Source organism: Diadema setosum, chromosome 4 (genome assembly GCF_964275005.1).
Source record: "Diadema setosum chromosome 4, eeDiaSeto1, whole genome shotgun sequence".
NCBI classification, from domain to species: Eukaryota; Metazoa; Echinodermata; class Echinoidea; order Diadematoida; family Diadematidae; genus Diadema; species Diadema setosum.
The window spans coordinates 43848036-43859442 of NC_092688.1; the positions used below are offsets into that span (position 1 = coordinate 43848036).

At 39.9% G+C, this 11407-nt stretch overlaps 1 protein-coding gene across 1 annotated transcript; it reads right to left on the reverse strand.

Moving 5' to 3' along the window:
- Positions 1-3294: 3294 nt before the first annotated feature.
- LOC140227317 (CDP-diacylglycerol--inositol 3-phosphatidyltransferase-like) lies at positions 3295-11330 on the reverse strand. The gene is made up of 6 exons (XM_072307734.1): positions 11195-11330; positions 8292-8426; positions 6695-6848; positions 5949-6030; positions 5197-5278; positions 3295-3860 (listed from the first exon to the last, which is right to left on the reverse strand). The coding sequence occupies exons 1-6, from the start codon at positions 11232-11234 to the stop codon at positions 3700-3702; spliced, it is 654 nt and encodes a 217-aa protein (XP_072163835.1). The 5' UTR covers positions 11235-11330; the 3' UTR covers positions 3295-3699.
- Between the last annotated feature and the right edge of the window lie 77 nt (positions 11331-11407).

The following is an 11407-nucleotide window of genomic DNA, read 5'->3' on the forward strand; positions in this document are numbered from 1 at the left end:
ATTTTCAGGTCTTCAAATTTTTATCTATATATCTTTATACACTTCATTTGTTAAGCTTTAACAGAATTTCAGTATAAAGACAGAAAGGTACTGGTCCCGTGAATTCCATTATATTGAGAACCGCTTGTACTGCTTTTAGTTACACTGTCCAATTCCAATATTTGCAGCTCTTTCGACAGTACTGTTGCCAGTCACTGGGTCTCTACGAAAACTGCAGATAAGAGGGATTGCAGCAATATTTGGACCCCAATCAATGCACACACCTTTAACCCATTGAGAACGGGATAATTTTGCTACAAATGCGTTTCCCACTGACACCTGGTCGAGTATACTCAGGGCTCGTCCTCAACCGCAGGTGAATATTGAAAACAAGATAGAACAATAAAAACAAAATTTGCAAACAGCTACTGCACACAACATACTGCACTCAAATAAATACAATGTTGGACCACACACAATATGCGAATGATTGGCCTATAAACAAGGCCATGTATTGAAGGATGGAAAAAACAAATTCATTTGAAATTTCATGCACATCAAAGATTACAGGACACTTTTCAGCCATCAAAGAGAGAAAGATTAATAAATTCATAACAGCCCTAACCATCATTTGCATAATGTCATGGGAGGGGTGCATGGAAATCAACTGATTCCAACCCATTACTATGTACTGGTCAAATGTATTATTGCATTTAGATATATGTTAATTATTCCATATCAACAAATGATGCCCTAAACATTTAGAGGGAAAGGCAAAACAAAACAGGCAGAAAGATTCAAGCAATGCTTTCACTATGTACAGATGGCCCTGCGGAAAAGTAAAAGGTGAAACAATACATTCGGAGACGAAATTCTTATGAAGCAGTGAAGGATTGCATGACTGGTGTAACCATTCAAAGAAAGCGTCTTATACACAGTAATTGCAGAATACATACATGAAGAGTGCAATTTCACAGATAATGCCTATGGAACTGGATTTTGTGATTCAAATTAGCATGAAATCAGACATATGAATAATTATTTCACTCAGAAAATGTTGACGAATCAATTGTATTCAATTTCAACATTAACCCATATCGGGCCATCTACGGGATATTCCGGAGTTTGTTCAAATGCCGAGGAGGCCACATACGGAATATCCCTTTAAAGTGAATGAAATGACATATAAACGACGTCATTTCAAAGTTCTTTCACCTTCTAACCTTTGACAACATATTCCAGAATGCTTTGCTACACTGTCTGCGATAATTCAAGAAGGTTTTGTCAGTCGAACACCAACAATATCGTAAAAATCATCGAAAAAAATGTCTGTTTACATGGAATAACGCGAATAACCACGAAGCTTCAGTGAGTGCTATCTGCAGCTGTACGGAGCGCTCGATTTTGGATTTTCTGCCGCAGTTTTAGAGGAGGTTTGGACACTTGCCGGGCGATGATTCGACTGTGATAATAGTCCCACATGTACATCCACATGACATGTATGTACAACAATTGTATAATTCAGTCGAAACTGAAAAGTTATCGTGACGAGTTTCCCTTCAACAAACTGAGGATGCACACATTATACTATTGATTTCCAGTGCACTAGCAATGGCTTCATCGTCACAAATGTAAACATAAACCTGCAATTATTATATCAATGGTCATGATATTTTTATGTCTAGAAAGCTGACACTCTGATCGTTTCATTTCCGGTACTGGATGTATAAAATTACAACATTTGCTATTTTTAATCCATGAATAAAAGCAAACAAACAAATTGATTTCGTAACTTTTGGATTACTGTACTTCACTTCTGCTGAGTACTATGACTGCACTGGGCACTGAATGGCAGCATGTCATATACCATTTTAAAGGGAATTTTATCCTCTTTCAAATGACATATAACTTGTCTATGTTTTGTTCATTGCTTGCTAATGAAGAGAGATTGTTTGGAGAGTTGTCTGCCTGTCGGCGTGTGCGTGCAAATGGTGCTGGGCCACTGCGGTGTTGGTTTACACAAGTGCGTTGGCCCAATATGGGTTAAAAGGTTGGGTATCTATCTTTTTAAACAGGATGTTAAATCACATGTTCATCAAAGTTTTATGCTCACAACCTATATCACCATTAAAGGTATGCAACTAGCAGATCCATGGCAAGCAGTTATCCATACATTACTTACTTTGAATAAATATCTCAGTGGCTATGACATATTATCAATCACAAATACAGGTTTGCATTTGTAGATAAGCGCACAGCGCTCATATAAGCCCAGCTGTTATTCCTAATCCTAATATCTTAATCCTGATCCCTTGGTCACCATTGCCCCTTAGTCGTTGCAGCTGCCCTGTCTGCTATTTTGATATCCTTCAATGTGACAACCGAATAAATGCACAGTCTTCGAAACACTGTTACGTATGTCTGAATAAACCAAACTAGTTACATTGCCTAACACAACTGCTTCCACAAGAATAAAACAAACAAGCATGACTTCCATGAATTTTCTTCTCATTATATAAATATATGTACACATATATTTTACACATACATATGTGACCCGCGACAATGGTTTCAGGCAAAAGTCACAAGAGCAAATTCCCTCCTAGGCAGGGTACAAAGATTTTGACCCATATTTTTTGTCGATTTTGGGTTTTTGCAGAAATTGAATCTTTGATATGTTTTCTACATCTACCCTAGATTTCATAGCATAAGACTAAGTTTTTCCTATCGAAAATGGAATTTCAAACACCCAATATTGGATCGCACTCGTCAGTTTCGATCTTTTTCGAACGCCACTATGCCCAGTGTTGCTACGGCGCGGCATCTCGCGTGTGATTCGGCTCCATACGCTGAGTTCCGAGGAAGGTGCATGGGAAATTTGACTCTCTCAGTGAGCCAATCAGAAGCCGCTGTGGTTGCTAGAGGCGGAGCTTAATCTCGATTGGCACCATCGTACGGATGGGTGATTCTCACCTCGCATCGCCGCTCAGCATCATCTTCGTGCAAGAGGTGAATCGTCAAAGCCCATTTTCTCGCAATTTTGTCAGGCTGACAAATCAAAAAGTGCATTATATTTCACTTTGTATGACCGCTTAGGGTGCCGGAGAATACAAGTGTTTTACATCAATGTAAAGCTTAGGAAATGGGCAATGTGATTCAATGAAAAACTGAATTTTCAACATTCCCGACTTTTGCCTGAAACTGTTGTTGCCGGTCACATACATATCATACAGCCAAACATGCCTTAGTGGCCACCTGTCTCTAGCAGTTACCTGCCGTATATGACCACTAAAAAAAAAAAAAAAATCCCTCCGAGAGAAAAAAAAAACTATGTTAAAGACCCTGTCTATAACAGCCACTTTTTCGGTGCTCCCTTGGGTGGCTGCTTCAGATAGGTTTGACGGTACATTTTTTTCCGTAAGCAGATGTAACATTATCTTGCTGCGTATATATTGCCCATTGGCAAAGAATGATGAGCTTAGAATCAATACATCAATCACTGTCTATTCATGTCTATTTAAAATGCTCACCTACAGAATCAAAATAAAGGTTCCTGCCTGCTTTAATTTAACTGCTACAGGAGTGCTGTCAGAATCATGACAATATACCCATATCAAGTCTGGACACAGAGACACAATAAATACAGATTTGTAAACCTTCTTCACAGGTCAGCCAAGCCAACTGCTGATCCTAATCCTACTTATCCTAATCCCCTGGTCATCACTGACCTTTGGCTCTGGCTGCTTCCCTCTCGGCGACGTCGATGACCGCCATGTTCTTGGACGCGACGATCAAATGGAGGACGCTGATCCCGGCTTTGACGAAGGCGATGGGAGTCGAGATGTACAAAATCAGACGGAAAATCCCAATGGAAAACAATACTATGACATGACACGACAAACAGAGAAAAGAGAAAAAACATGCAGTCAAGATTGCCATGAAAACACCATATATTTATATGCTGTCATATACTCTCATCTAGTCTAGTATTCAGTTTCTTCAATAATCATGTACTGTAAAAGTGGAAATTTTTGCGCAAACAGAAACTAGCGCGAAAATAAAAGCACGCAAATACTTTTGCTTACCATATGTTCCAGTAGCTGATGTCTTGATTCCATGTCAGAATTTTAAAAATACAAAACTCTTCTTATACGGCCAAGCACGAAAAATCAGTCACGCAGTATTCAAAATCACATTTTATTCTATCCATGTTAGTCCCTATGTGCCGATATTCACCAGAGTCTTTCAAAAATTATACTTCACATACATCTCTACATCACGATTTGATTTGGCTTTCAGGTGACATTTATGGGATGTGGTACAACTAACAAATATAATACACAACATACAAATTCTGACAACTTTCACCGTATTTTCAGCACATCTGTCTGGTCTAGTGTGATAAACTAATTGCGAGTACTGTCAAATCCTGAAAGTGTGAGAGTTGGACCAAGCAACCCATAAAATCTCATGATTCCAAAATATACAGAAATGTAAGCCTTTGATGGGAACCTTTCTCTGTTCCCTCCACCCCTAAGGCTTCCATCTTGATCATCCTATTTGATATTCACACCAAAAGAACATTCACCAAAATCACATTTTAAATCAAACTGCCTCCTAGTTTGGCAAATTGAAAACTAGGAATACAAAAGAACTTCTAAAATTGCTTTTGAGTTTTCCTTTGAACAATTTTCATGTCTTCCAGAACCTCAAACAATGTGAAACAGAAAGTTTTCATATTCACACTCTGGAAAAAAAAAAAAAATGAATGGCAGCTAGTTTGAATACTGATTTAGTCTGTATTTACATGTACTTAATGTGCAATTAGTGAATACTAGTTTCTAAATTGTACATATTATACCAGTGGCGGATCCAGAGGGGGCCCACCAGGCACACGCCCCTTCTTTATTTGTTGTCAAAACAAAAGAAATGAAAAAGAAAAAATAAGATGAAACCCAGAAGTAGCACAAGAAATATTGTTTGCACCCCCCCCCCTTTACGGAATTCCTGGATCCGCCCCTGTATACATGGTCTTTAAGTTCACATTCAGTAATGTATTCAATGAATTTCATTTAAGTATCACGTTATGTGTATTTTTGTGTTGTAAAATTAAAGGAATAAAATCAAACACAGAAACAAAGAAACACACAAATCCCTATATTGCTTTCTAAAAGAGAAGCTCTATTAGATGAATATGACAGACAGGATGATACTTACGGGCTGGTCCTTCAGTGAAGTAAAGGAGGTAGAGCATGGAATAGAAGAGCTCATTACCAGAACACATCACAAACAAGACAGGCTGTGGAGAGAGTGAGACAAAGAAATGGCCAATAAGCATTAAGCTCAGGAGACAACATAAACAGCAGACAGTGACTTTTTGTACCAGCATACCATTTCATCTGGAGTCAAAGTAATGAATAGACATTTATTCGCCACCATAGACAAACTGAAAATGTACAAAACTTGGCAAATTTTCATACATAGTTAAGATTCTTCTTTACTGAACACTGTGCTTGTATCTATTTCCCCCTTTCACAGCTTACTGATTTCATAACATTGCTGGGCTGGGGGGGGGGGGGCACAAACCATTTCCCAATAATCATACATACATAAACTTTAATTTAAACATGTGCTGGTAGTATTTCCTCAACAGTGTGTATTCAGCAAGATTCTTTAATATTCTTTGCCTAATGAACAGTGTATTGGAAAATAGACAGTACACCATTTTAAATCATTTCAAAATCAAATCCGGTCAGATTTTCACGCGCTGCTGTTACTTGACTAAACCATGTGCACTTCCACACATCCACGGTGCAAGCTATGAAATTTGCAACAAAAACAAGTCAACAAGTCGTATACAGTCTTTATTTATCCTTAATAGATTTCTACTCAAGACACATTCACAAATTAATATATATATATCAGAAATGTCACAAAGGTTTCTGAAGTCATCTACACTGCGTTCTCACCCTGGATGTGTAGTATACGGAGAGAATGGGATTCTCCGACGGATCTATCAACTTGTGACTCGTCTTGCCTCCCATCAAAGAGCTGATGGGTGAGAAACATGGTGGGAACAAGAAGGTGAATCACAAGGCAAAACACTGCTCCAAAATGGTGGTCATTTCGAAATTATACAACATTAAGTTCAGAACACCACAGTTTGAGCAAAGTTTAAGATGATAGCATAATGAGTAGATAAGAAAGTGGTCAAACTGTAACAAAAAAAAAAACGTTTAGCAAATTATCATATACAGCATACACTGCCTCTGACATTGAATTTCCAGGGCAAGAACAGAATACAGTGTCCATGAGACATTTGAAATAATGATAACTGGGAAACATTAGATTAAACATATGCCTGTACAATGCATGTTGTTATACAACTACAAAGAATGGAAGAAGTAATATGTTCGCTGACTCCTAGAGTATCAACAAATTACATGACTGCAGGTAAAAATGTGTGTGTGTGTTTGTGTGAGTGTTTGCCAATGTGTGGGTTCCATGACACTTGCTCCTGCAACAATTGCTCTAATGAAATATTTGCATGCTCAGCCAAACCTAAATTCTGCCAACAAACATAACCCCACCCTTAATCCTAATCCTCACATCAAACTAAATCTAAAACTCTATCACAACCCCAGCCCTGAGAAAATAAGACTAGAGCAACTGTCGCAGGAGCAATAATGTTGTGTCAGCATGTGTGATGCCCTACCTGTGAAGATGAAGCCAGTGGCTGGCAATATCAAGCGCCGCGCTGAGTTGCAGAGGGACCATGTAGTATGGGTACAGCACGCAGAGCGCCATCATCAGGCACATGGTCGCACAGCGGTCCGTCAGCTGGTCCAGCATGGCCCCAAACTTTGTCCCTGCAAGGGCAACAAATTTGGAATTCCACTTGGAGACATTTCTTAAAAACAGGACAAGTTTTGACTGTATGAAATATTCTGGTCGTCTCAATATGCAATTTGATGCTTAAAGGGACGGTATAGCATTGGTGGAGATGAGGATTGGGCTTTTGACTTTTTGTGAGATACCAAGAAACCACTTATGAAATAGTACAAAGCATAAGAGGGATTCAAACTTTATTTGATGAAAATCAGTTTTGGAATGGCTGCGACATCCAAAAACAAAGTAAAACAAAGTGATTGTAATAAAAGGTGGGTCCCACCTTTTATTAGGATTGACCCGTTTTGGATATCTCAGCCATTTCAAAACCGATTTTCATCAAATAAATGTTGATTTCCTCTTGGAATTACATGTTCTCTCAGATTTCATAAAAGGTTTACATAATCTCACCAAAAATGTCAGAAACATGAAGTTAGGTCTCAAACACAACCATACAATCCCTTTAAATGTAGTCTCATACTGAGATGCAGACATCACCCAAGTTTCTCAGAACTTCAATTCAAGAGACTCCAACCCCACCCTAGAGGGGAGATTCTCCTACCTGAACCCTCTAGCACACTGGAGACTCTGATTATGCAAAAATGGGCACAAAATTGTGTGAGCATAGTGCACATCATGAGAGGGAAAGCATGATGCCCCTTGTGGCTGGGGTCCAGGACCCTTAAGAGCTCTGGAAGCTCCTGGGTTGTAGATGCTCCATGCTCTCTGGTGCTATGACCTTTGCCAAAACATAAAACATTGAAGATATGACAAAAGTCGGGTTGGGCTGGAGAATGCTAAATCTTAAAGGCCATTTGCAGATGAAACAAAAACCCAGCATTAGTGCTTTAAAATAATCTTAGAATGCGAGTTAGGGATAGAAACAACCACTGTAAAAATTTGAATCGGTAAAATTGATGTCAAGTATTTACAAAATGTGAACAATACAAGTATTTATCATAAAAATGTGTCCATAGCATCTACAGTTATGGTTTATTGAGAAAAATACAGATATCTCCTCATATTTTAGGCTTTATCGAGAAAATTTTATATGACAGGATGTGTTGTGGTACAACAGACCTACACATGCATATAATTGTATGCGTTACGTGTCTTATCTTGAGAATTTTTTTAATCACTGTTCCCAAAGGTAAACAGGACCTTTAAAGTGGAACACCAGCTAGAGCAGGAGGGAGAGTGGGAGATTTTAAGGAAATGGCCTCAAAGCGGGAGAGTTGGAGTCTCCACAATTTCATGGCACATGAAATAACTGTGCAATGAGGTAATAAGAAGGTTTTTCAACACTGAAAGCATCATGACAAACTTGATTTGCAATGTAATTGCATCTGATATCATTCTGCAGGTCAGTTTTCAGTAAAAACTTGTTGGTACACTTTATGACACTGAGCACTGCTGCTAATTACCTTGACCAAGTTTCCTTGCATAGTATCCGTCAAAGGCATCGAGGAAGGAGCCGAGAAGATACAGGAATGTGGCCAGCTGGTAGCAGCTCCGCATGAAAAATAATGACAGGATGGTGAACAGAATTCGTCCAAATCCTGGTGTAGAAAGAGAATGTAACAGCCAGTGGGAGAGAGAACATACTTACAGTGATAAAGATTGACTATCCAAGAAAGTCATTACAACAAATAATTCAATATCACCATCAATCATGTACATTCCTGAACTGACATGTTTCTTGATGGGTTTTTTTTTTTGTGTGTGTGTGTGTGTGTGAATGTGTGTGTGTGTGCTATTTTCCTACACTGTCAAGCACAGAATCAAGCTACTCGAACTTTTCTTTAGTAATTCACAGAATTCACACTGTAGCAAGCAATCCATCAATCATATCAGTCATTTATCATTAATGTTGTCAGGCCTATAGCTTTACTTTATTCCCATGGCATGGCCCTTTCACTAGCTGCCAGCTTGCTTGACACATAGTCTTGAAGGTGTCATTTCCGACAGCAAGATATTACTACATTTTCAAACTTTATAAGAGCAATTCCACAGTAAGGAAATGACATCAAAAAAAAAAAGCTGGAAATTTTTTTTTAATTGTTCAGCGCACTCAGTGGGAGATGGCCATTGGCTGAAAAATCACGCATCAAGTACTTTTGCCATGCATAGATCCAGTAATTACTGGATGCATGGTTTTGAAGTTACTGGATGAATGATTTTCGGGTTTTTGTCTATGGCAAGCCAAAAGGAAATGCATCCAGTAAATTTTCCATGGGTTAACATAATCGAAAAAAAGATTTTTGGCATGAAAATTGTCCCCATTCTACAACACAGATACAGAGACTCCAACCCCAAGCACCTTCTGATCTGGAGATTCTCCCGCCAGAAACCCCTAGCAAACGGGAGATTCCGACTTGATGTGCGCGAAGCGCTAAGTTCCTTGTGGCCGGGGTTCAGGGCCCACTTAAGGGCCCTGAAAGCTCTAGGATTCTAGATGCTCTCTCGTGCTATCTCAGGCTTATTTTTCATTATACAATGGCAATAAGTAAGAAATCCTTTCAAACGGGAGAGACAGAGCCAGGGCGGGAGAACGGGAGATTTTGCAAAACTGGGCTTTCAGTCGAAAGCTTTCAGTCCGTCGCAAGTGGGAGAGTTGGAGTCTCTGCAGATAATGCACATGTCTTTTTGTGTGTCAGTCGGAATAGTGTGCATGTGGTAACTATAGAATTTAGCCAAAACCCACTTGGCTTTGCCTCGTGGTTTAAGCATTCCATAGTTACCTTACAATTTATGCACACTATTGCACAATTCTGACTGACGCACTCAGACCTGTACCGTACGTCATTTGCATAAATAGTACGAGGCCTAATGCCCTAGTCAAATAGACATCCCGGATCTGATCCGGGGAGAAATCTGTGTTGACGCCTTGGACATCCTTGGACATCCGTGTATGTCCGTGTAGATCTGGGGACATCCGGGAGGCCAACACGCCAACTTTTGGAGGTCAAAAACATCCAGCGTCATCTGGGGATTGCCGTGTTGGCAGAGCAATCCAGGATAGTCCGTGTTGCTGGGATTGCCGTGTTGGCAGAGCAATCCAGGATAGTCCGTGTTGCTGCCATGTAGCTGCCATGTTGATCCTTGTAGATGCCGTGTTGATACCGTGTGTGTGTACAGTCAGTCATATCAATGCTCGTCGACACTCCATCGGGGTCGAAACTCTCCCAGATCTCCCCGGATCTCCCTGGATCACAGTGTAGATCCTTGAATTAAGGATCTGTGTTTATACGTGACTGGAGCCTAGTATTGGCATAATGCTTAACCAACGTTAGATCTATGTATGAGAATGCCATACTTGCCCAGGCTATAGAAATATCTAGCCCGACCAGACGCTGTTAATACGCTACGCGAATGCAGCGTCTGACCAACGAGCGGGCACCTACAAAGTGGGGAACCATAACACAACTACAAAACTTATGAAAATTTATATGTTCTTTATAAACAATGTACACGTTACCAAACGTTACCTTAAGTGCATGCTTGTATTACAGAAGGTTCGTAAGTCCATTGAGAGCCCTCGTGATAAGTCCGTGGAACCAAAAAATGATACTTTCTGGCGGATTCCCTAACACCGTCAGGGTTCATCGTTGCAGAATTCAAAATGGCGCCTTGATCTCTGCGGAAATCTTTTGCGTGCGTGCGATGAGCTGCTTGAGTGTTGGTGTAGCAGCACGGTCGACAGCGCGACCTTTTGAAAGGGCATTCAGATCATGTGACCTCCCGGATATTGGAAATGGCCTGGCGTGAAAGACGATGTACCATTCGTGAACCGTTCACACATGCTGCATATAACCATCATTTTAGGTGAGTTATTAAATCTAAATTTCAATATTCATAGCATAGATATGAAGTCTCATTATCATTTTGTTCGTCAGATGAGTTTGAAGTGACAAAAAAATGATCTAAAGTATCAAAATTCAATCCGATCGCATGCGATCGTTGGACCCTCTTCGTGTTTGGAGCTTCGTTGGTACAGCCCTGTCGCGCTACGTATGTACAGCGGCGACTGGGCTGTGTATAGTTAAGAAATATCATGCTAAAATAAAACAAGCCAAGGATTTCATCGTAACTAAATTTACATTTACTTTAGTATATAGAACTTTTAAATTCTTAATGATATTGAACATTTCATGTGAACCATATAAAAGCATAAATAGCGTTATTACACCCACATTTTTTGTCACAGCCACATCACAGCCATCTGCCATCTACTACTACAGATGATGTGGCCATAGTCCCACATATATCGTCGTACGTACCTCACCACATTTTTTGCCACACGGGCACAAGCACAAACACAACTCACCGATGATGTTTGGAACGAAAAGGAATATGTTTTCCGCCATTATAAGCTGTATATCTCGCTTTTGACCCTCTCCGGATTCTTCTCAGGGATGATGCCCGGATTATTTCGCCGTAAATGTACACAGTACCTTGTGACTTTTCGCAGTAACGTAGAACTTCAGTTAGAGCCTTCAGGTCGCCTCTCCTCAATGATCCTTTTCATGCATAGCATACG